The sequence below is a fragment of the Aedes albopictus genome, chromosome 1 (genome assembly GCF_035046485.1).
Source record: "Aedes albopictus strain Foshan chromosome 1, AalbF5, whole genome shotgun sequence".
NCBI classification, from domain to species: Eukaryota; Metazoa; Arthropoda; class Insecta; order Diptera; family Culicidae; genus Aedes; species Aedes albopictus.
In genome coordinates this window covers 295,493,910-295,520,059 of record NC_085136.1, presented here as the reverse complement: position 1 = coordinate 295,520,059, position 26,150 = coordinate 295,493,910, and the positions used below count along the sequence as shown (strand labels likewise).

Sequence of the window (26,150 nt, the reverse complement as noted above, 5' to 3'; positions counted from 1 at the left end):
AAGTAGTTAATTTTGCTCAAATAAGCAATGAATTGAAAGTTTGCAGCCATTTCCATAGCTTGCCCACATAAATAAACTATCTCAGCTAAGTTTTCTTGTGATTCGAGATAGTTTTACTAAATTACCAAATTGATGTATTTCATTCCAAGATGTTAATATTCATCATTTTCGAAGCGCATTGATTTTATGTTTCTGCAACCTCAATATTCACGGTAAAATTGAATGCACATTAGCCTATCAGCACAATAACTACTAAAATATTAATTTGAAATTATCGCTTTCTGCTTACTAATGATGTATTTATCCTTCTGAACTTTACGTGCCATCGAAGAAGCTTCTCTGCATCTTGAGCTGTCAAAATTTTTGTTGAAAAAAAAACAACAACTATCATCATAACTTCTTTTCGAGAATGAAAAAATCTTCACCTAGGTTTTAAAACAGTTTTATTGCTACCTTTAATGTGGTTTGCAAATCCTCTCCGAGAGTGGTCCACTTAGCCGGAAGATGCTCTTAAAGAGGTTATCAAGAGGTTTTGATGTATATATCAGTTTTATTGCAAGTTTTATAATATTGGTCATGAAGATCTCTTATAGAGCCGAACAAAACTTAAAATGTTACTTCGTCATGGGTGGTTTTTATCGACCGAATCCCTTGAAACTTGGTCATAATTCAGCTTGATAGGGAAAGATTTAAGGCCAACACTGAGGTGAACGGGTTTTAAAAAACCACCCTATTAAGCGCTATGTAAGTTCAGCCTTTCTTATGTAACCCATTTGCAACGTATATGAAGTTGAATATCAAACAAAGTTTAACACGTTTTGTTTAATCCTTCAATAATCATAACACATTTTTAGTGGTACCTTGAAAAAAATAATTTAGGCAATCTACAATATATAATTTAGAACATTCATATTTTTTTTTAATAATGTTCAATCTCATTTTTTTTTTTTCGAAGTTTAAAGAAATCTGTCAGGTACAATTTTGTATCAGTTGTGTCAGAAAGCTCCTGTTTTTTTTACCAGTTTTACCGTAAAATTCCTCAAATATTTTGCAAGCAATGTTTCCGACATTTCTTATTCTTGAGTTATTCTTGAGAGAATTTGCAACTACTTGAAGGAATTACAGAAGAAATTTCGGGACAATTTCTTGAGAAATTTCAGGATAAATTCCTTAAAGAATCCTCTTCGTATTTCAAAGAGAAGTCATTTCAACCATTTTTTATAAAAAAAACACTTTAAAGAACCGTTTCTTGCCTTGTTTCTCCAACCTGTTGTAGTTTCGCTTTTTGCAGAACATTCAGCACGTGCCTGCAAGTAGTTGATAGCCCGCGAAATGAAGTTTGGGAAGCTATTCTCTAAGAGATTGCCAAAGAAATTCTAAGGGGATCTATAGAAAATATATTTCAGCAAACCGTAGAAAATTTCTGAAGATGTTTGCTGGAGGATTGCAGGAGAAGGAATCTTTGAATAGTAACTAATCTTGAAAGATTCTTGATTTCAGAAAGCATTTTTGGAGAAATTTTCGGAAGCGCTCTCAGTGTTTTTTTCCACCGGATCATTTTTTGGTGGATTATTTGGTAGTATACTTGAAAGAATCCTGGCGGGATATTCTAGAAAAGTTTATTTTTGGAAAATTATGGATAAGATATTTTCACCAAAGAAATATACATGTTTACGTTCTTTCCTCGCAATTCACCATCTCGAGGGGTGAGGTGGGCTTTGGGTTCAGGTTGGCTTTCTACTTCACAGAATTGTTACTTGTTCTGTGGCGGAGTTGTTAACGCGCCCTGTCTAGCGAACTTGGGGAGACGTGGGTTCAAATCCCATCAGAGCTACGTGGATTTTTTCGCAATTTTTCCACTCAATTTGTCAATTTTTCAATACATATTTTGCCTATAAACTTCAGGCATTACGTATGTCTAACATACCATTTCGATTGGTTATCCGAAAAACAACAACATTCGTATTTTACTCTATTTTACTAAATAAGAAGTAAATACAATTCAAAGCCTAGAAAAATATTGGCATTACCACATATTAAAATACAAATGATCGAATATAACAAAAAGTTATTTTGTAAACCAAATTAGTTCCAAGTTCACAATACATACACACTACGAAAAAATCAGAATTACTCGTGACGAGTATTTATTGCACAGAACGTAAACATTTGATTGACGTTAATTTATAGGTCTTTTGGCTTAATAATCAGTAGGTCGGCTCCAGAGGCACGTTCTCCTCCATTTGGTTGATTGATTGATTGATTTGTCTTTATTAGAGAGACTTTCCTCCATTTGGGAAATTTGTGCCATTTACGTCATTCTTGTAAAATTGAGTTCAATGTGATGTAAACAATTTGTAAACCGTGCATCATTACGTTTCAGATGACGAAAAATTCAGTTAAATGATTCAGAAAATTACGTCACTTGGCCGTTTATATTTACGTCATATGTACGGTTTGCATATGTGCATCGAAGTGACGCAAATCAACATGATTTTTTTTTTCTAATTGTATAGCTTAAACTTCCATTACTGTGCCCAAATGATTTTATTTGAAGAGATGTTTTTAATTTATGTTTTACCCGTAACGTGGGTAGACCACCTCATAATGGTGCGTTACGGCGTAAGATCTACCATAACCAATTTTGATTTCGTAGTTTTCCAGCTTGATTTAAATGCAGGAAAATTATAAGATCAAAATTTGGTTTACTTTTCTGTGTTTTGTTTTATTTTTGTATATTGTTTTTCACTACTAACATACATTTTTTCCGTGTTATTACTTCAACTTTAATAAAATAACTATTTTTTTCAGCGCTGTTCAGGTAAATAAAGGTGAAATTGTAAAGTCAATTAAAATTCTATGTATCATAATCATAATATTTATTGTTTCAGGTAAAATCAGGTAATTGGTCAATTATATAATTAAATATATTCAAATTATATGATACTTGGGATATTGGGAGGGGTAGCCTAAGGAAGCTAAATGAACTGGTTTCTAGACAAATGTTCGTGGGGTGGCCAGACTTTGTCACGAGATAACAACCATCGTGTAGTCTTCCGAAGGTCTCCAGTAAATTTAGCTTACCCTGCTACAACAAACCATCAGGTAGATCATTCCCTTCCGGTATGACTCTGCAGCCATAGGTAATCCTTGCGCTGATGGTGGGTACACAATCATCATCATCATCATCATCATCATCAGATGTTTTTAATTTATGTTTTGTCAATTCGATTTTTTTTTTGCGAATACGTTTGACAAGAGGCCGTCGTCGTGAGCAGGGTTAGAAAATGTCTTTAAAATGTCATTTGGTAATTTGCCAAGCCTACCCGTAGTAAGAAATGTTTATCGTGATATCCTTATTTTTTTGCATATTCAACCAGCATTATTGCAGATTAGAGCTCACGAACGAAAATATGTCCAAGAAACTGTAAGACGTCATGTCATGACATTTAATTACTTTTTCCAACCCTGTTCGTTAGTATGCTGTTAACCAATGCATCGGAAAATACCTTCTTAAAATTCCATTCAATTTCTCTCGCTGCTCGTTTCCGATTCTATCCATCGTTTCTTTCATTACTCTCGTTCTACTTTTTGTAGAATTAGATTAACCGAAAAAAATCCAACCGAAGGTCTACTAGTGAAGTTTTCTTTTGTGGAAATCTGTCTTCGGAAAGCAACATTTGATGACGGTTAGATAAAAATGTAAACAATCATCCAAGGTAAATGACACCCATAAAATCATCATAATTTGATACGGCATTTGCATATACTGGGTACACCTACCTTTTTCTTCTACTCTTAATCACTTGAATAGGGGAAATAAAAAGTAATGATTTTTCTTCGGTATCGCAAACCTATCATCATAAAGCTCTATAAATATCCTCATTAATCCATCATTCCACGGAAAGTAGCAATTCTCATCATCCATAAAAAGAGTCCAATAAAACAAAACTCACCTTAACCGGGGACGACGCCAACCACTGCTGGAACAAATCCGACGTGACGGAAGCCCGGTGCGGCGACCGGGGTGTCGATTTGCACACGTCGCCACCGCCGGTAATTGACTGCAGCTTGGCGATTACTTCGGGTGGGGCCCGTTCCCGGAACCACCGCTCGATGGCGGCCGCGTGCTCGTCGAAGAACGTGCCCACCTCGTCCAACTCTTCCGGAGAACAGCCCGACGGTTGCAGGTGATGCGTCGGCGACTGCGACTGGCTCATGCTGGACCGCTGGGAGTTGTTAGGCGACAGCAGGTTGGGATCTTCGGCGGCGACGGCCGTTCCGGAGCAAACACTGACACTGCCCCCACCGGTGGAGGGTCTAGAATTGGCGCCAATTAAGCCGTAATTAACTTCACTTGCTTCGCCATTTTCACACTGCGAGGACAGCTTCGGTATACCGGCACAGCAGTTGTCACCGATTATGTCGGCACCGTTAGTACGGTTGTTATTGTTGTTGTTGTTGAGCGGGGATTCTTGGCTGTGGGAAGGAAATTCGGAGAAATGGCAACCGGTGAGAATGGAACGGTTCGAGGAAAGCGACAATGTTGTTTCTAGCAGATGGTTGTTGCTTTCTAAACACAGACATACACATGAATTCGTAGTGTCATGGGGGTACTTTTGCTACTACGGTTCCATCGAAACCGACTCACCAAAATTGACAATCCGCCGAGAGTACAACGGATAGGTTACCAGGTGTGCCCCAAAAGTCGCTGACATAGACGTTCAGCGAACCTTCGCAGCACTCGGAGCATTGGAACATAGTGAATTTTGGAATTTGATATCTATTGAATTCTCTGATTGGTGGAGCAGACCTGGTGTGGATGGTTAAAGCACGTGATTGTCACGTCGAGGACCTGGGATCGACTCCCACTTCCGAAAAAATCACATGCGAGTTCTACCTTTGGAAGGGAAGTAAAACCGTGGATCCCAGGGTGAATTGTCCCCGGGCAAAAATCTCGTTAATATAACAAAAGTATCTGACTGATTGCTGTTCAAAATAAACAGTAATCATTTCAAGCTATAATTTTCTTTGGAAAATTGTTATGCAATGCATTCATACACATGGGATTCTCTACATAGCGACATTACACAGTGGAAAAACAACTATCCGAAACACTCAACTTGTGGCTGTCACGTATCAGAGGACCACATCCAGAGGAACGCCATCCTTCATTTGGGACATTTGTATCAACTACAGTAAGGACCCGATTTTGTCAGCCCCATTCTGCGACAAACTTTTTGCTCTCGTTATCTTACGGTCAAACTAAAACAAATTAATTAATGTTTATTAACAAACTACAGCTTAAATGCAGTACATAAAGGGGCAAACAGTTTGAAAAACAGTTTAGGGGCTGTCCATAAACCACGTGGTCATTTTTTTGGGACTTTTCAACCACACTCCCCCCCGCGTGGTCATTAGTCCATACAAAAAATTTTATTCCACCATACAAAATGGTCATTGGCCGAACCCCCCCCCCCCTTATGACCACGTGGTTTATGGACAGCCCCTTAGGTTTTTGAGGAGAGCGGAAAATGTGTTCCGAGAATTCTATGAGGTATCATCATGAGGAATAATCGATCCATGAGAAATTCTCGAAGGAATTCCAGGAGGAATCCCAGAAGAAAGTCCATAAGGAGTTCTCGATAGAATTCCTCCTGGAATCCCCAAACGAATTCCAGATGGAATCCCCGAAAGAATTTACGGAGGAGTCCCTGCAGGAGTTCCAGGAGGAATCCCTGAATAAATTCCAGGAGGAATATCCGAAGGTTTTCTAGGTGGAATCCACGAAGGATATTCAAAAGAAATCCCCGAAGGATTTTCAGGAGGAATTCCCGAAACAATTCTTGGAGGAATTCCAGAAGGAAATCCTGGAGGATTCCCTGAAAAAAAAATCAGGAGTTATTATTGTAGTAGCTCAACGAGAGATGCTTCAAGAAACTCCGAGAGATAGTCTTAAGGAAATTCTTGAAGAAACTCCTGGAAGAATCTCTGAAAGAACTCTTTTTGCATTCCTGAAGGAACTTCTAGAAAACTCTTTTATGTAATTCCTGAAAGCATCCGTGAATCCTCCTAAAAAGATCCGAAAGAACTCAAGGAGCGATCCCTGGAAAAACTACTAGAAGAATCCTTAAAATAAGTTCTCGAGGAATCCCCTAAGGAACTTCTGGAGGGAATCCCTCGATTCTTCTGAAGAAATCCCCGAATGAATTCAAGGGGAATCTTTGAAAAACATCTGCACGAATCTCTGAAACTCTTGGACTAATCTCCTGGATTCTCTGAAGGAACTCCTGGACCAATCCCTGAAGGAACTCCTGCAGAAATTCCTGAAGGAACTCCAAGACTAAATTCTCAAAATCCTCCTGTTGGAATTGCTGGAGAAACTTATGGAGGAATTCCTGATAGATCTACAGGAGGCTTCTCTTAATCTTCCTAAAAGAATCTCTGAAGGAACATCTGGAAGAATACCTGAAGGAACACCTGTCGGAATAGCTGATGGAACTTCTGAAGCAACCCCTGATAAAAAATCTGAAAGCATCCCTAAATCCTCTTTGAACTGACCCCTGAAAGAACTCCTGAAGAGATCACGGAGAGAACTTTTGGAGTAATTCCTTACATGCTGCAGGAATCCTCGGAGGAACTCCAGGGATTAATCTTCCAAGAAAAACTTCTGTGAGAACTGAAGGAACTCTTAGTGAAATTCCGTAAAAGACTCCGGATAAAATCTTTAAAAAATCTTTATCAGGCATTTCGAAGGAATTCCAAGAGAAATCCCCGAAGGAATTTGAGAAGAAATCCTTGAAGAAATTCTAGAAGGGATTCCAGAAGGGAATTCCTAGAGGAATCCCTGAAGGACCTCCTGCAAAAATTAATGAAGGAATTTTTGGGGTAATCCTTGAAAGAATTGCTGGGGTAATCCTTGAAGGAATTACAGGAGGAATCCCTAAAGGAATTCCAGGATGGATCCCGAAATGAACTCCTGTAGGAACCCTTGATGGAACTCCTGGAGTGATCACTGAAGGCACTCCTAGAGAATTCCCTGAAGGAACACCAGAAGAAACCCCTGATTGGAATTTATTTATTTATTTATTTATTTCACCGTCTTCAGCTGGGCTGCACAGACTGATTTAATGCTTAATTATATACTATTCCTAATAATGTTCTTAAAACGAGTTCTACTTATATTAAAGTCAAAACAATCAACATCATTAAGTGCATTGAAACATCGCTCTAACGGATTGTTTTGGCCGTATACTGTATGATGCCGAGCAATCATGAATGAAGTTCGCTGGCGTGTTCGGCGTGCAGGTACAAAGAAACGCGCTTGCTGAAGAAGCTCTGGGCAGTCAATCCTGTTGCTAAGCACATCGTACGCAAACATTCTTTGTAGATACAAGCGGCGCTTGCGCAATGGCTCCAGTCTTATAAGTTGACATCGGTCGTTGTACGGTGGCAGCTTCAGTGGGTCAGACCACGGCAGTCTCCGTAGAGCATAGCGAACGAAGCACCGTTGGACCCTTTCTATACGTCCGATTTGAGTTTCCCTATACGGAGCCCAGATTTGAACCGCATACTCGAGAATACTTCGGACGAGTGAACAGTAAACACTTTTTAAGGCGTACGCATCACGGAACTCAGACGCATTCCGTCGGATGAACCCAAGCACAGCAAAAGCCTTGGCGGTTGTCGAGGTCACGTGGTTGTTAAAGCTTAACTTGCTGTCCATAATTACTCCAAGATCCTTGATGGAGTTCACTCGTTCCAGCGCTATCCCATTTGCTCTGTAATCAAAAGTCAACAGCGTTTGCGACTTGCTGAAACTAATTAGCTTACACTTGATCGCGTTCAGTTCCATTCCGTTTGAAGCACACCAAGCAGCCACAGCGTTGACATCTTGTTGCAAGGCTGCACAATCTACCAGTGAGCTAATTCTGGAGGAATTCCTGAAATAATTCCTGAAGTCGAATCTGTGATGGAACTTCTGGACTAATTTCTAAAGGAACTCCTGTAGAAAATAGGTCAAGGAACTTCTGAATATGTATATCTCTGGGGGAACTCCTAGGTTAAAGCAGAAGGACCTCCTATGGGAATCCCTGATGGATCTTCTGGATAAATCACTGTTGAATCTTCAGCGACATCTCTAAATCCACCTGAAAGAGTTTCTGAAGGAACTCTAGGACATGGTTTCCCAAACTGTGGGTCGCGACCCCCTAGGGGGGTCGCCGGCATTCATCCAGGGGGTCGCGAGGGACAGTAAAATATTCTACTGTAACAGACAACAAATGAGGGAATTTCTATGGGGGGTCGCGAACACTACGTCAGTTGGCAAAAGGGGGTCGCGCGACCTGAAAGTTTGGGAACCTATGCTCTAGGAGTTATCCCTGAAGAAACGCCTGTCGGAAGTCCTGAGAGATCTTCTGAAAGAAAATTCATGATATAACTCATAGATGCATCCCTGAATCCTCCTGGATGAATCTCCGAAGAAACTCCTGGAGTTATCTTTAGAGTAACTTCAGGAGAAATCCTTGATTGGAAATTTGGAGGAATCTTTGAAGGAACTTCAGTAAGGATCTTTAAAGGAATCCTGTAAAAATCTCCGAAGAAGCTCTTGGACTCCCTGAAAGTTTTTCTGGAGGAATCTCCAATGGATCCCTGGAAGCATCACTGTATCCTTCTAGCAGAATCTCTGAAGAAACTTCTGGAGAGATGTGAGTGATGAAAGATTTCTAATGAAAAAAAAAACGAAAAAATAGTTTCAAGAATTTCGTATTTGAAAGGACACCCTGGAATTTCATTTGAGTATCTCCGGAAACCCCTGGTCAAAGCAACTTAAATCTTCTAAAATGCTTTGAAATTCCTCTGAATCCCTTCTAAGACTGTATTAAACTTCTCTTGAATTTGCTGTAACCCCCTTGAAATATCTCAAAACGCACAAAAAACCTCTTGAAAGCTCCTGATACTTCCAGAAATATCACATAAACCTCCATGGACCCCCTTATAGCTCCCTGATGCATCACGTTGAGTACAGTTCGCTGACGTAGTACACGGGTTGGGTAAAAAACGACCCTAATGCACAAAGAGTGTTAAAGCTTTTTATGCTACCAGAAATTTCGTGAAAGTCTCCTGGAAGCCCCATAAATGCTTTATGTCTCGAAACCCTTCTTAAGACCTCAATAAACCCACAGAAACTATTCTCAAACCCCCGGAACGCCCTTGTCATTTAGGGGAACCCTTCTGAAGCACTATAAACCCCCTTAAGGTGAAGATATGACGAAGCCACACCTCGAATTTTCAAGAGCACAAATCTGAAGAACCAAATGACGGATTGCACTGAAAAGTTGATCGATTGGTCACCACCAGCGGCTGATCAATCGATCAACTTTTCAGCGCTTTGCGATATTCGGTTCTTCAGATTTGTGCTTTTGAAAATTCAAGGTGTGGCTTCGTTCTATATTCACCTTAAACTCATCTGGAACCTCCTTCAACCTCTCCAGGATGCTTATGAAACTCCTGGTGGCCCCATTGAACCTTCCTGCTCTGCCTCATAATGCCTTAAAATCCACTCAAGCCCTCTTCCAGAAACCCACAGAAGCTTTCCATAAAATCCCCCAGAAACCTACTAGAGAACCCCAGGCCCCCTTCTGAAGCACCATGAAGCCCCCTTACATACCTCTGAAAACCCCCATCAAGCTGTCTAGAGAGCTTCTGAAAGGTTCTGTAACCCCAGTAAAGCGTTCTAAAGCGCTTTAAAACGCCGTTGAAACCTCTCTAAATCCTTCTGAAGCCTCACTTTTCCCGCGTTTTTTCTCAAAAATCCTAAACTTTTGTATGGGCCGTTACATTTGGCCGTACTCTCTCCTCCCCCTAGAGCACTACGTAATTTAAGGAGTTCCTAAGGTGATGCCATACGTTAGGCGCCGTTCACAAATTACGTAGCGTTCTAAGGGGAGGTGGGTAGAGGGTACGGTTTATACAAACATTATGGATTCTTATAGGAAAAGGGCGTTAAAGAGGGGGGGAGAGAGAGGTAAAAAAGCCAATTTAACATAATAAAGGGATATATAAGCAATATATCCTAACCAATCAATGGATTCATTACCAAAATGGAAAACAGTTTAAGGAGGGTGGCCTGACTAGGTGATATTATGGTCAAGTCATGCGGGCCTTCAGAGGGGTTCCTGGAGATTTCAGAGAGGTTTTCAGGGGTTCAGGGGTTTGCAGTAGAGCTTCATTGAGTACAAAGGGATCTTCGAGTGATTGAGTAGCCTTTAGAGGTTTCAAGGCGTTTTAGACGTTTCAAGACGTTTTAGAGGGATTGCAGTAGGTTTGACATACCCCTGAAGCTCACGTGAGAGTCTGTAGTGGAGCTCCCTAAACCCTTCTTCAGGGAGCTCCCCTACACACTCTCGGATGAGCTTCAGGGCAAATTCAGAGATGTTTGAATGCCTTTCAAGGCACTTCAAGACGTTTCAGAGGTGTTCTAGGGCTTCACAGGACCTCACGCGAGCTTCGGGGGGATTAAGAGGTATTTCAGATGTTTTTAAAGACGGTTTCAGTAGGTTTAGGGAGTTTCATAGAAGTTTTAGGGGGCTTCGCAGGCTTTCATGTAAGCTTCATAAGCACTTCAGTGGGTTTCAAAGACGTAACAACGCGTTTCAAGAAGTTTCGGGGGAGGTTTTAGAGAACTTAATAGGCACTCAGACGTGCTTGATGAGCGGTTCAGCAGGTTTCAGAGGAGTTTAGGAAGCTGCATTTGCTCTCAGATGAACTTCAGAGAGCTTCATTGGTGTTCCAGAGACATTTAAGAGCGTTTCAGTGGATTCAGGGGACTTCATAGGGGGTTTTAGGTAGTTTTGCAGACTTTTATGTGAGCTTCAGGAGGATGTCAAGGGATTTCAGAGGTGTTACAACGTGTTTCCAGAAATTTCGGACAAGTCAGGGATAAGAACACTCACTTGCAAAGGATTACACTCAGCTCAGAAGCGTGCTTAAAAAAAAGCAGTGTATGGAAGACTTTAACCTTGTAGTTTAATCTAAAAGTTTGCCGAAGTGAGTATGAGTCGTACACGCATCGGCAACTCTCCACGCTTCTTCTTCTTCTTTATGGCTCGACGTCCCCACTGGGACTTGGCCTGCCTCGCTTCAACTTAGTGTTCTTTGAGCACTTCCACAGTTATTAATTGAAGGGCTTTCTTTGCCTGCCATTGCATGGATTTGTATATTGTGAGGCAAGTACAATGATACACTATGCCCAGGGAGTCGAGAAAATTTTCCCGACCGGAACGGGAATCGAACCCGCCGTCTCCGGATTGGCGATCCATAGCCTTAACCACTAGGCTAACTGGAGACCCCAACTCTCCACGCGGTGAAAGTAAATTACACTCACTCTGCGGAGAGTCGCTTTCATAGCTCTGTCACGATTTTGATGTGTTTGTACGACCTTTACTTTATTCGACAAACGTTTAGATGAACCTATAAGGTAAGAAACAAACGTACCCTTTTTTTGATAGCATGCTTCTATGCTGAGAAAATAGCTTGTGAGTGTAACTCTTTGCAAGTGAGTGATCCCATCCCTGGCAGGGGTTTTAGAGAACTTCATAGGCACTCAAACGTGCTTCATGAGCGTTTTAGTGGATTTAAGACGAACTTCATGGGGATTTACGAGACTTCACTGACTCTCTGGTGAGCTTAAGATGGTCTTAGGAGACGTTTCAAAGTACTTCAGCAGATTTCAGAGGAGTTTTAGGGAGCTGCAGATGCTCTCAGACAAACTTCAGAGGGCTTCATGGGTATTTCAGAGGCCTTTACAAGCGCTTCAGTGGATTTAGGGGATTTCAGAGGGGGTTTCAGAGGCGAAGCAAGGCGCTTACGGAAGTTTTAGAGATCTTCACAGTTTTAGAGAAATTCTCAGGCTCTCTGCTTTATGAACGATTCAGGGAATTTCAGGTGTTTTAAAGGAATTCACAGAATTTCAGGTGAGCTACAGGGATCTTTGGGAGATGTTTCATGGTCTTCACAATACGCGCGACGTGAGACGAGACATAACACTTATAGTTCTCACGTCGCGCGTATTGTGAATGTCGTTACTGTTCTTAGGTTGGCACAAATCACGAAAATTTGATGTTTCATGGTGTGTCAGCAGGTATCAGAGGAGTTTTAGGGGGCTTCTTAGGTTATCAGACGAGCTTCAGGAGGCTGTATTAGGCTTCAGGGAGTTTGAGGAGGCTTTTCAAACTTTCATGTGAGCTTCAGGGGTTCCAGAGGCGTGACAAGGAGTTTCAGGAAATTTCGGAAGGGGTTTTAGAGAACTTTATAGGAAAGGCACTCGAACGAGCTTTATTTACGTTTCAGGGAATTTCAGACGGATTTCGAGGATACGGAGCTACAGGGGGCTTTAGGAGACGTTTCAGCAAGAGCAGCACGTGTGAGGCGACTTCATAGGCTCTCTACGATCTTCATGAAGTTATTCGTCCAGAGGGGCTTCAGGGCGATTCAGGCTATTCAGGGAGTCTCAGGAGTGCTTTGAGGGGGGTTGCACAGACTCTCAGGTGAACCACACTAGGGTTTCAGAGACATTTCAGAAAAGTTTTAGCAGGCTTTATAGAATGGGCTTCATGGGTGGTTTCAGAAGTGCTCTAAGGCGTTATAAGGCGTACCAGGGCCTTCCAGCCCAGTTCAGGGGATTTCAGAAAGATTTCAGGAAGTCTCTGGGGTGCTTTAGGGGATCGTGCAGACTCTGAGGTGAGCAGCGGGTGCATTTTGTGGGGGGTGGTGGGTTTTAAGGCGTTTCAGTAGGTTTCAGAGGGTATAAGGAGCGGTTCACAGATCTCAGCTTCAGGAGGGTTTTAAGAGGGGTTTCAGTGGCGTTTCCTGGTGCTTCAGCGCGTTTGTATAAGTTTTAAATGTGTTTTAATGGACTTCATAGGCTCTCACAGCGTCATGGAATTTAGGGGTGTTTATGGCGTTTCAGGGGGTTGGTTTGAACGACACCTCATGCAAACCAACGGGGTTCATTTTTTAATTTGAACTTCTCGTAACTCTGTGGGCATCGAAAAACACACTGATGGTAACCCTTTTTGCTGTTTTGTTTTGATTCTGCGTTCCGTTTCACCCCGTTCAATGAGCAGAATGACGTTTGAACCATTTTTAGTTTGAACGATCTGCAGATTAGAGGGGGTCAAATTAAAAAGTGTTCAGATTAGATGAGGTCAAACCAACGGAGGTAGACGGTAGCTTCAGGGGGCTTCACAGACTTTCAGGTGAGCATCAGGGAGGTTGAAGGGACGTTTCAGAAGGCTTCAGAAGGGCTTTAGCTTCATGACGAGCTTCATGAAGCTTTCAGGGGGCGTTTCGGAATCGTTTCAACGCGTTTTAGGGGGAAGGGGTTCGGTGGATTTCAGAGGGGTTCCAAAAGTTTTAGGTAGTTTTATAGGTAGTCAGGAGGTTTCGTATAGAATCTTCAGTCACAGTAGATGCTTCAAGGCATTTCAGGAGGATTCAGTGAGATTTCAGGGGACTTTACAGACTCTCATGGCAGGTGAATACCTGTGAAAATCTGTATAGATCTTTGAAGGTATATGAAGACTCATGATGACCTAAAAAGATTTGAAAATATACGGAAACAGCGTTTTGATAGCTTGGGAAGGTTTACGAATAGCCGGTCTGCCGTAAATTGATCACCAGGTACAACATAAGCTGTATGAACTAAGTGCCATTTTGGGACCTCCATTTCCCACTGTGCAATGTTTCGATCCCAGTCTCAACAATCATGCAAAACACCGGAAACACCAAATCCCTAAAACGAGAACAACACTCTCGAGGGGACGACGACGCATAAAACAACATTGCATGCTATTTCCCACGCGTCGTTCCATTTTTACCGGGCAGCCATCGAAGGCGATGACGATGTCGTCGCCGGTGGAGGTGGGGGTGACGACGGCGTTGTCGCCGATTTTCCTGCCGCAGCATCGTCGTCGTCGTCGTCGCCGTTTTTGCTGCTGTGGCAATGATTATCACTGACGACGACGTCGACGCCATTGCTGCCGCCGCCGCCGCTAGCCACAACAACGCTTCGTTCCACGTGATTCACTTCGGTCGGATCTTCTGCCGACATTTTCACCCACACTACGCTTGCACTGCACTGTCTTCGTGGTATTACCACAGAACTGTTGAGTACAGCAGCAGCGTCACGTAAGGTCGGCCTCCCGCTGCCGTTGTCGCCGCAGTCGTTTGCTAATAATCACTTGCCGTCGTCGTCGTCGTCGTCGTCGGGGCCACCGGCGATGGTACAACGACGACACACTACACTTAGGAGGACTAGAGACAGACACTACTGCACCACTGACTGGCACGGGGCAACTATTTCTATGTTGGGATATTAACAGCTTCGCTTCTTATCCGTGCGTTTCGCGCTTATTGCCCGTCGTCGGAGGTTAGCCGCATCTCCTGCTGAGAGCCGGTGCCCCGCAGAAGGCGCCGGAAGTTGGGTTCGTAACGGGGAAGTTGTGCTAAGTGGTTGCATTGAGCACTGGCACTGGTGGCAGCAGCAGCATCGGTGGTTGCACTACACATTTCCTTCACGATGCGATCTGTTGGTGGATGCTGAATTTGAAAATTGCTTCGTTTCAATTAAAGCGGGAAATGTAAGCACTTCTGTTGCTAAATTGGATTCGTCGTAAGGAGCACTTCATTGATCGGATTAGTGTGTTTAAGCTTTTAAGGACAGAGGATTCTAGTTAAAACAAAGCAAAATAATGAGGCAAATATCAGTGGTTCATTGACTACCGCATGTACTCGCTGCCTTAAAAAATAACAATTCCTACGATTTTTTCCGGTTAATTTGGAAATTCCTACGGTATTTACTTTAGCAGATTGAGCATGTATTCCTTCATGTTTTTCTTCGTTCACATATTTCTGAAAGAACTCCTTCAAGAATACTACCAGATTTCCACCCAGGGTTTTTTTTTTATTCCTCCAGAAATTGTTTATGATATTTCTCCAAAAATTTGTTTTAACAATTACTCTAGGAGCTCCTCCAGGAGTTCTTTCAAAGTTATCTTCAATGAATACATTTTTAGAAGAATTTTTTCCCAGAAATTGGCACATTCTTTCACCGATTCTTTCAGGTTTTCCTTTGGAAATTCAGTTTTTATTTTTATTTTTTTTTGTGCATATCAACCTTAGCCTTCCCACCAATAAATTCAACAAGCTGGCGCACTTGACGCAATATGTTTAGGGATTCTCTTAGGCATTTATTTTGAAATTCCTCTAAAAAAATCTCAAGAAATGTAAGTTCCTCTAGGGGTTTCTCCAAAAAATCCTAAATGTTCTTCCAGATCCAGACCTTTCTTCAGCGATTCTATCCAAGGATGGAAGCAAATCACTTCTAACGATAAAGTGACCGAAAATCGAAATTTATCATTTCGACTTTATGATAACGATCGCATCGCGGCCGCACATGCCGAGCGATTCAATATTCGCGGAGCATGGTTTGTTATGAATGCTTGACGACAAAATTCTATCGTTGTTGCTATAATGCCTACGATGCCTTCCGACCTCGACACATTTGGGATCCTATCATAATCACTAGATTTCCATCCTTGATTCTATCAGATTACTACTCCAGAATCTTCTCGTTGGCATTTTTCAAGAAATTTTATGGATATCTGCAGAATATTCTCTTATTCTGCCAGGTATGCTTTCAAAGATTTTTTCAAACCCAATTTTTTTTTTCAGAAATTTCTCCAGTGATTCTGTGAAGAATTTTTCCAAGTTCTAGTTTTATTCCTGTAGGATTTCTTTCGGAAATTTCCGCAATACTTCACGAATTTTGATGTACTAATCTAATCCCAAGGAGTTGAGGAGGTATCTTGAGGAATAACTATAGGTATTCTTCTAGGCATTCATCTAGAAATTCTTCCAGAAATAACGTCAGAAATTGCTTCAGGAATTTTTGTTTGGGAATCTCTCTGGAAAATTTTATTGAATCTTTTCTAGGAATTTTCAAAAGTAACGCCAGGAGTTTTTTATGGATTCCTTAAGCCACATTTCTCAAGGAATTTCCTTAAAAAAATCCTCCAGTATTTTTGTGCAAGTTTTGGAAAAAAAAATCTGAAAAAATACCCTGCAGGAATATCTGAAAGAAAAAAAATCCGGTAGAAATTTCTTACGAAATTCAAAGGCGTAGCCATCTTTTCGGGAGGGAGGGGAGTTGGGGGGCTTGCGGGCTGCGGTCAAGCACCCTTAGCAAATTTGCATCTGCTAGCTTTTATAACTAAATGCAACACGATGAAATTGAATACAGTATGGACCCGATTTTGTCAGCCCCTTTTTGCGTCAAACTTTTTGCTCTCATTATCTTATGGTAAAACCAATTTATTTACGTTCATCACCAAATTCTTGCTGAGAGGCAGATCATACAGGGATAAAAAGTTTGAAAAGCTGTTTAGATTTTTAAGGAAATCCAAAATTGTGTTGCGGAAAGGGGCTGACAAAATCGGGTCATTAATGTATAATGACATTATATTCTTAAAGCATTATTTAACTCTTCAGCAGTCATGCTGCTGTATTTTGTACAATACGTTAAAAATGCTCACCTGATCTACACAAATCAACGTGGTGCTGGTGGCGGTGACCAATTTCTGTAAAATTTTTGATTTTTATTTAGTAAAATGCACGAAGTGCTCTGATTTTGTTAGTGCCTACAAAACATTAATAAGAAATTATAGCTGAACTCTTTTGGAAATTACGACCTCTTTAGAGGACTAACCTAGAATTTCGTGGTTTCTGTATGCGTTTTTTTAAATTATCTTCCAATACTATTTGCTGGAGGAATTCCTCCAGAAATTCTTTGAATAATTAAAAAATCGGATTACGTACAAAAGGCTGAATTACGAAAGACTGAATAACAAAAGGCTGAAAATGTCAAAAGGCTGAAATAACATAAGGCTGAAATAATGATTCGACTAGTTTTCAAACGGCGAGCCTAAAGGCAGTCATGCGAGCCTAAAGGCAACACTAACATCACAGACAAACACACATAACACTCTAATTATTCATATCGTACACTGATATAATGATCTTCATGAAAATTTGCTAGTTGGCCGACCACTCAGCCCTGACACTTGCATTGGTTTTGCTTGAGTTTGACATTTGACGCACACTACCGCTCATTGGTTGATGGTTCATTGGACGAACATGCTTCCGTTACTATGTTCGAAATCGGAAAGCGTTAGGACTGTTTTTCCGCGCTAAAGTGTGCATTATTGATCGTTATGTAGCTATGAAAGTATTTCTCCAAAGAATAGCATATATAATATATATAAAAGAAGGAATAATAATATTCCTTCTTTTATATATATTATATATAAAAGAAGGAAAAATCTCTGATCACATTGTTGGCAGCTGTAATGGCAACCAATCTCCATAACAGCATGACTCGAAAGAATAGCTCATGCTCAAAGAAGGAAAATCTCCGATTGAAATACCATCAGTCATTTTTTGTATTAGTTGGTATGCATCATTAGCCTCTTCACTAAGCACATTCTATGACTAGGACTCATATATGTAGCCGATCTGGTTAGCGAGCGGGTAGTCATGCTGAGGGTGACGAGTTCGATCATCCCTCGGGCCAGAAACTTTTTTTAATGGAAAATTCCTTGACAACCGCGGGCATAAAGTGTCTTCCTGCCTGTCAAACGATATACAAATGCAAAGTGGTCATTGGCAGAGAAGGCTCTCAATTAATAACTGTTGAAATGCGTATAGAAGCTGAAAGCAGGCTTTGTCTCAGTTGGGACGTTACACCAGAAAAAAAAAAGAAAAAGAAGTTAACTCATTTCCTGCATTTTTGCAATTTCAGCCTTATGTTAGCATCCCAGAAAATCTTCAGGTAATCCTGGAGAAGAACCTGAGAGGAATTTCGGAAGAAATCACTTGAGGAATTCCTGGAGCAATACCTGGAAGACTTCCTAAAAAATCCCTGAAGAAACACCTGGATGAATCCCTGGAGCAATTCCTACACTATCCCTGGAAGAATTTCTAGAGGAAATCCTAGAGAAATCATCAGAGTAATTCTGGCGCGAATTGTTAGAGGAATTTCTAAAAAAAAACTCCTGGAGGAATATCTGGGAATATCTCTGGAGATACTCGTGGAGAAATCCCTGGAGGAATCTCTGGAAGAATCCCTGAAGCAACTCCTTGTGGAATCGCTGGAGGAATTCCTGGAGGATTGTGAGGAGGAATTCCTGAAAAATTCTTGAAAGTATTCCTGGAAAATTTCTTGGAAGAATATCTGAAGAAATCCCTAGAGGATTTCCTGGAGGAATTGTTGGCATAATTTCTGAAAGAGCAATTCCTGGAGAAATTGCTGGAGGAATTCTTGAAGAAATTCCTGGGGCATTTTCTAGAGGAATTCCTGAAGAATTTTCTGGAGAAATTCCTGGATAAATTCCTGGAGAAATGCCTGGAGGAATTTCTGGGGGAATTCCTGGAGGAGTCTCTAGAAATTCTTCTTGATAGAATCATTGGATAAATTAGTAGAGGAATCTCCAGATCATTCTGGGAGATTTTTATTTCTATTTCTGTTATTTTTCTATTTCTGAAAAACATTCTCAGAGATATTCCTGGAGAAGTTACTAGCAGAATATCTGGAAAAATTCCTGGAGAAATCCTCGAAGGAATTCGTGAAGAAATCCCTGGAGGAATTCTTGAAGAAATTTGTGGAGAAATCCCTGGAGGAATCTTTGGGGGAATTCCTGGAGGATTCCCAGAAAAGTTTTTGAAGGTATTCCTGGAGAATTTCTGAAGAAATCTGTCGAGGATTTCCTGGAAGAATCCTTGGAGGATTTCTTGGTGGAATCTTCGAAGGATTTCCTGCACGAATCTCTGGAAAATTCCTGGAGAAAATCGTGGATAAATCTCTGAAGGAATCATGATGATTTCAGGAGAAATTCCTGAACAAATACCTGGAGAAATCCCTGAGAAATTGTTGACATAATTTCTGAAGAATTTCCAGAACAATTCCTGGAGGGGTTCCTGAATTAATTCCTGAGGTATTCCTGTGGGAATTGCTGGAGGAATCCATGGTGGAATTCCTGGAGGAATCTCCAGAGAAATTCTGGGAGATTTCTCTGTTTATTTGTATTATTAATCAATTTCTGAAAAAAATCCTAGAGGAATTTCTAGTGGAACTTCTGGAGGAATTCCTGGTGAAATCCTCGAAGGAACACCTTAAGGAATCCATGAGACAAGAAATAAATTTGTGAATTAATCCCTGGAGGAATCTCTAGAGGTATTCCTGGAGGAATACCTGAAAAAATTCTGAAGGTATTCCTGGAGAATTTCCTGGAAGACTTTCTGAAGAAATCCATAAAACCCTCTGGAAGAATCCTTAGAGGAACTTCTGGAAGATTTCTTGAAGAAATCATCGTAGAAAACCCCCTGATGGAATCCCAGAAGCAATTCATGAAGACATCTCTGGAGAAATTTCTGGAGAAGTGCATTATGGAATCCCTAAAAAAATCCTGAGGGTATTCCTGGAAGAATTCCTGAAAAAAATCCCAGAAGATTTTTTGGAATCCTGGAGAAATTTCTGAAATAATTTTTGAAGAATGTTCAGGAACCATCCCTGGATCAATTCTTTAAAAAAATGCTGGAGGTATTCCTGCAGAAATTCTTGGGATAATTCCTGGAGATTTCCTGGAAGAGTTCTTGGAGAAAATCCTGGATAAAATCCTGAAGGAATGTCTGGAGGAATTGCTGGAGGTGTTCTTTTGGGAATTGCTGGAGGATTCCTTGAAATAATTTCTGGAGGAATCTCCAGAGATTCCTCCAGAGGAATGCTTGCAACAATTACTGGATGAAATTGTAGGAGAATCTCCAGAGGAATTCTGGAAGACATTTCTGAAAAAATCCCCCAAGAAATTCCTGGAGAAATTTCTACAGAAATTTCTGGAGCAATTCCTGGAGAAATTCTCGCAGGAATTTCTAAAGGAATATCTGGGAGAATCCTTGTAAGAATTCGTGCAGAAATCACTGGAAAACTTCCTGAAGAAGTTCCTGGAGGAATTTTAAGCACAATTCCTGGTGGAATCCATGCAGCAATTCCTGAAGGAAAATCTGGAAGAATTCTCGGAGGAATCTATGGAAAAATTCCAGAAGGTATTCCTAGAGAAAATCCTGGAAGAATTCCTGAAGGATTTCCTGGATGATTTATGATGGAATTCCTGCATAGTTTATGATGAAATGCCTCAATTTATTTCTGGTGAAATTACTGGAGGAATCCTTGAAGGAATTCCTTGACTAATTCCTGGAGGAATTCATTGAGGAAACCCTGGAGAAATTCCTAAATGAAATCATGGAAGAATACCTGCATGCATTTCTGGAGGAATCCTAGAAAGAGTTCCTGAAGCAAGCTTAGGAGAAACTCCTAGAAAAGCTCCTGCGAAATTCCTGGAGGAATTTCTAGTGGAGTCCCTGAAGCAATCCCTGGAGGAATATCTGGTGGAATTCCTGGAGGAATCTCTAGATGAATTCCTGGGGGAAATTTTAGAGAAATCCTTGCAGGATTTCCCAGAGGAATTCCTGGGGAAAAATCCCAGAGGAATTCCTGAAGAAATTCGTGGATGAATCTCTCAAGGAATTCGTAGAGGAATACCAGGAAGAATTCCTGAAGAAATTGCAGATGGAATTCGTGGGGAAATTCTGGAAGAATCCTCAGAAAAGTTCCTGAAGAAACTCCACAAGGAGTCTCGTAAACAATTTCAAGGGAATCCCTAAACAATTTCTGGAGGAAGTACTGAATGAATTCCTGGAGGAGTTCCTTAAAGAATACAAGGAGGAATTCCTAAAGGCTTAATGGCCGTGCGGCTAGATAATCTCTCGTTAGTCATCTAGGCGTTTCGTAAGACTCGGAGTCAAACGGAAAATTCTCCTCTGGGTGTTATGTGTGTTGTCCGTTGTCTTATGTTTGAGCTTGTGCAGTCTGTAAAACCTCTGGTTGAAGACGATGTAGTGTCTTTTTTAAGAGTTTCTGAGAGAATCTTTCAAGGAATTTTTAAAATCAATTGTTCCAGAAGGAATTCCCGAGTTGAACACTGTAGAATCTCTAGAGGCCTGAAGGAATCCCTGGATGAATTTTTAAGGGAATCTCTGCAGCTATTCCCAGAGGAATCCCTGGAATAATTGATGGAGGAATATTTGAATAAATTCCTGTAGGAATCCCTACTAATAATTCCTGAAGAAATTGCAGATGGAGTCCTGAAGGAATACTAAGAAGAGTTCGTGGAGTAGGAAGATGATATTTAGCCTTCTAAGCAGTTTAATTTTTAAGTAATTCTGGAATTTGAAAGTTCACACAAGGAAGCTTGTTAGCCCTCTTAGCAGCTTCTGAAAGAACGTTCTCAAATTGAATTTAAAAACAAAATTGTACTATTCCACCACAGCCTGTGTTAAATGTTCTCTGGTTAATTGCTTGTATTGCGTGAAACATGGCCAACGTTACTGTACATGATACACTCCTGAAGAAGATTTGAACCGGGTCGTTTTGCGTGATAACCTGCTGCCGTACCGCTGAGCTGCTGTTGGTACTTGTTATGGCAGAGTTAACTGCGTTACTGCACAAGTTTACAAATCTATGTATCGAGAAAGCATCGATTCAAGTCAGATTTCACCCGCATTGTACTTCATCACAATTGTGGTGATGGGGTAGCATGTAGGGCACTCACGCACCGGCTTACGGTTCGAATCCGATGGGCGCCATATTTTTTTTCATTTGCACACCAATTAATTTGGTAAATTCAATTTTAATGTCCATGTAAAATTTCTCATTGTTTAAAAAAATCCTTTAGCACAACAAGTTACTAAAATCAACTTGAAACTTCCGACAAAGTTCCGAGTAGCATTTTAAAAGTGGAACTTCGAGAGGAAAGACCTCGTGATGGTATTCCCAGTGAAACTCTTAGGGGAATTCCTGGTGGAATCTCAAAAGGATTTTTCTACTTAACTACTGAAATCTTGAAAATTAAATATCAGAATTCCTGACGGAGCTCCTGAAGTATTTTACATTGAAATTCCTATTGCGATTTACAGTGCAATCTAGAGGAATTCTCAGTAAAAATCTAGAGGAAGTTCCAGTGGAATTCCTAAAAAAAAATGATGGATTTATTGGTGAACCTCCTAAAAGCATTTCCTACGGAAAAAACCTTCTAAAAGCATTTCCTACGGAATAATTGAATTTTTGAAGATTAACCCGGGAGCGGTCGCGTCGTGTACTGAGTATACGCACCATGAAAAATGCACGCATGTGATACACAGCGTGAGCGCGGTGTCGCTGCAGGTAGTCAAAGACGCGACTGCTCGAGGGTTAAATATTGGAATCCTGAATGAAGCTGGTGGAGAATTTTACAATGGAACCAATAATGGAAATTTCAGTGAAACTCCTGCATAACCTTAATATAGATCCCCTAGAGGAATTCTCAGTCGAACTTCTCGAGGCATCAGCAGTAAAACTATCACAGGACTTTGTAGTGAAACTCTTAGAGAAATTTCCGGTGAAATTTCTAGATGAACCCCTGGTGGAACTTCCCAGAGGAAACTTCATGGATTTCCGGATATACTTTTACAGAATATTCAGCAGAAACTCTTTTAAGAATTCCAGGAGGAACTCCTGTAAATATTCCTGGAGGAAATCTAGAAAGATTGACTGTTAAACTCCTAATGAAATTCTCGGTGAAACTCCTAGACTCTAAACGAATACCTAGTGAATCTTTCAAAGGAGTTTCTGGTGGTACTTCTACATGAATTCCTGGTGAAAATTACAGAGTATTTTTCAAAGTAACTGAGTGGATTCTTCCTTCGGAAGTAAGGCCGTGGGTTTCGAAAATAAACTAGCCTCGAGTTAAAATCTCATATATAAATTTTAACATTTACATATGTAAGTAATTACCTACCTCGGTAACTACTGAATTCTTACAAATCAAACATTTGAATCCCTGGTAGAGATCCTGGAGGATTTCACTATATAGTTCCTAATTGAACTTTCAGCAGTGCTTGAACAGTGAAGAGTTTTTATCAGCGCAATTTATTTCTCTTTGACCGGCGCTCTTCAATCAAAAACGGTAGCTAAATTCCTTCATTGACTAGTATGTCTTAGAAGCAAGTGGGAGTATTAGACATTAAATTTATAATTGAGAGTGAGAAACAATGATTGAGCAGCATGTGACTCTCTGATTTTTCTTTTTACCGATAGGTAATTTGCTTGGTTTTTATACCGTCATTATAGTGCAAATGACATTAATAAACTAAAATTAAATCGATTATAATAATGACGTCCTACATTCCCAACCCCACAAAATAAATAATTGATTTTAAATGATTTATGCGACAAGTAAACCCATTGAATAATTTCCGTATCTTTTTGCTCGCCGCAACAAGTGAGAACGACTGATCACCAGTCAGTTTGCTTCACGAGCCATCCGACTGATGAGGAACTGCAGTCGTAGTTGGTTCGGTTTTTCCTTGCTCCTTTTTGCGTGCTCGTTCGTAGTGGTGGCTAGCGCTGATAACTGAAAGTATTTTCAACGCGTTGCAATTTGGATTCCTGGAAAATTCAATATCCTTTGAAGGGATATTGCTTTTTTCACTGAAAATTTTCCTTGCTTCGCTGAACAACATGACGTTTTCTTCCAGCGAAGGCTTACGCGATACAGAAAATCGCTGAAAAGATCTATTTGCGTGACAACAATCCACTCCCATGACTACCGGGCGGCCGCCGTCAAATATCAGGATTGCCAACTGTCCGGCGACTGCTGTCAGTTTTCTTTGTCGCCGAATCTGGCGCTGGGTCTTCGGCGCGGAAACCCAAAGGTGGGAATGAAATTTTGGGGTTTGCGCGCAATATTTTCCTAAACAACGATCATAGGTGCCTATGGCCAAAAAGTTTTGTTTTGTTTTTTGACACAATGAGATCTGGTCGTACTTGTGATTATTTCCCACCTGAAATGCCCAGGAAAAATGCGCATATGACCAAACTGATTTATATTGGGAATCATCCGACTAGAATGTGGGTCAATGCGGGTCACGGTCAGATAAATTCGTATTATGAGCTAACTTCTTCCCAGATATTCAGTGTACAACATTTTATTCAAGGTAATGGAGGAGGTTGGGGGCGGAAGTAGCCGAAACATATTGAATGATACAAAAGCATTTGACTACTAAAATGGTGTGCATTGAGAAGGAATGTTTCTTTTCTCTTACGGCAAATCCCTACGTAGCTAATTAGAAAATGTGACATTGTAGAGAACTGAAAGACTTTCCAAAAACATCTAACTGACGAATCCTGGTAGGTTTAATAAACATGGCCAGCACACGATCTAAACGATACACGATGCTATCCTACTACGGAAACGGCTGCAAATGCTGCAAGATGTGGGGATATAAGCTTTGGAATCTGAAACCCCAAATCCAGATCGATTCCGACACGTAGACAGCAGCACATAAACAATCAATCTTCGCGAAGCATACCTAAGTCAAATCAACGCATACTGTGCAAGTTTTCCTCTACGCGGGGATAGATCACTACGCGTTATATCCGCACCGGGATCCAAATTTTTAAATTTCCGCATATTCACTCAAATTTAAGCACTAACTTACAGTGAAACTCATGAAAAAAAAATCCGGTGGAGCTCCTAGAGAAACTCCCAGTGAAACTGCTAGTTTTTTTTCCGGAATCTCTAGATTATTGCTAAAACCATTAGTAGAACATTTGTGGTACTCAAACGTAAGACATGCTCATTCAACGTAGTTTAAATATGATTGCCTACTTTCAGGCCATTTCAAACAACGATTCAGTACAGCTCGATTTCCGTTCGGTTCAAGATCTTTTCATCAAGAGTTTATCCTAATCTGCCTTGGAAACACAGAATTTTCGTATCTGCCACATGATATACGAATGCGGAAATGGTTATTGAGCGAAAAGAAGCTCTGAAGTAGTATCTGTGGATTAGCTCAAAGACTATTGAGCTGAGAAACAGGTTCTTTTGCAGTGAGGATGTACCGTAACCAAATTAACTGCTGAAAACCTCTGTCCTTGCAAAGTGTGGAATTAGCTTAAGTTAAAATACACAATGATAATACAAAAAAAAAAACTCTGTCCTTGCAAGCTATTCCACTATCGCATAATGACTTTAATTAAACACAAACTGGAGCTCCCGCGCATTAAATATTGATCCAGCTTTTTTTTTTCGCTTCACTTGTTTGATCAACACACGTGCGTAAAAGCACCACCCACGCCACCCAATACGGTCATTTTATGCACGCACGCACGCATGCACGAAAGCACGGAACGTTTTTATTCACGACAGCAGCAGGACACCGCGCTCTCCCGCTGAACAAACAGACGCACTTGTTGTCGATGCGATGTCCTACGCGCGTCATGCGATACCGGTCCCAGGACCGGGCGGTGATCCCGACTCGACCCGACGCACGCCGACCGGGAAGATAATCAAGTTATGTAAGTTCCCCGTCCTTACGACAACGCACCGCCCCACACCGGCGCGGGTGGTGGGAGGTGGGAGGGTCTTCACAATGCGCGTCAGTCACTACTCTGGTAACTGACGACGACTACGACGACGGAAGTGCTAGCAGCTGATGTAGTTCATCTTTGCGGTGGCGGTGGTGACTGGTGAAACCTGCAATGTAGAACGAAAACAGAGAGAGAAAATGGAGAAAATATTATTTCTGCTAATTTACTACGGCGGGAGGGCAGCTTTGGATAAGCTGAAGTGGAAATCGTAAATGGGATCATGTTGTTCTTTTTTGAGGGTGGTTTGAAAAAATATGAGCACTGTTGTGATTTAATTATACTGAGCCTTCATGACTGAGCTACTGGTTCGTCGTTACATCATTCATATTATTTGCTGCTATACCTAGGTGGCGTAGGCGATGGAGTCTCAGATAAAAATATTTGAAAACGCCTTCATTCGGATGGGAAGTAAAGCTCGTACGTCCAGGCCCTTTTTTCCTATGAAACCATAGGGGGATAATCTGCCCAACAGACACCCGAACAGGAAGGTCAGGGTAGTGTGTTTAAGGCCGTCTTCTACAACAAAAGTAAAAGCCAGGACTACTCTCTCCTCGACCCACTAAAACAC

The 26,150-nt window shown here is 41.0% G+C and overlaps 2 protein-coding genes across 8 annotated transcripts in view; both read right to left on the bottom strand.

Moving 5' to 3' along the window:
• Positions 1-26,150, bottom strand: part of LOC109403600 (cGMP-specific 3',5'-cyclic phosphodiesterase) — a 400,426-nt gene that overhangs the window by 147,180 nt on the left and 227,096 nt on the right. For 2 of the 5 annotated variants that reach the window (XM_062847017.1, XM_062847019.1), the window contains 2 exons: positions 13,881-14,601; positions 3,957-4,479 (listed from right to left, as the gene is read on the bottom strand). In XM_062847017.1, coding sequence (XP_062703001.1) covers positions 3,957-4,479; positions 13,881-14,113 — 756 coding nt within the window. In that variant the 5' untranslated portion in view covers positions 14,114-14,601. Of the gene's footprint in view, positions 1-3,956; positions 4,480-4,651; positions 4,779-13,880; positions 14,602-26,150 lie in introns of those variants that run through there. The other 3 variants (XM_062847018.1, XM_062847020.1, XM_062847021.1) reach the window with 3 other exon arrangements.
• Positions 17,367-26,150, bottom strand: part of LOC134285708 (cGMP-specific 3',5'-cyclic phosphodiesterase-like) — a 425,298-nt gene continuing 416,514 nt past the window's right edge. For all 3 annotated transcript variants that reach the window (XM_062847023.1, XM_062847024.1, XM_062847025.1), the window contains exon 5: positions 17,367-25,688. In XM_062847023.1, the coding sequence (XP_062703007.1) occupies positions 25,638-25,688 (51 nt within the window). In that variant the 3' untranslated portion in view covers positions 17,367-25,637. The remainder of the gene's footprint in view (positions 25,689-26,150) is intronic.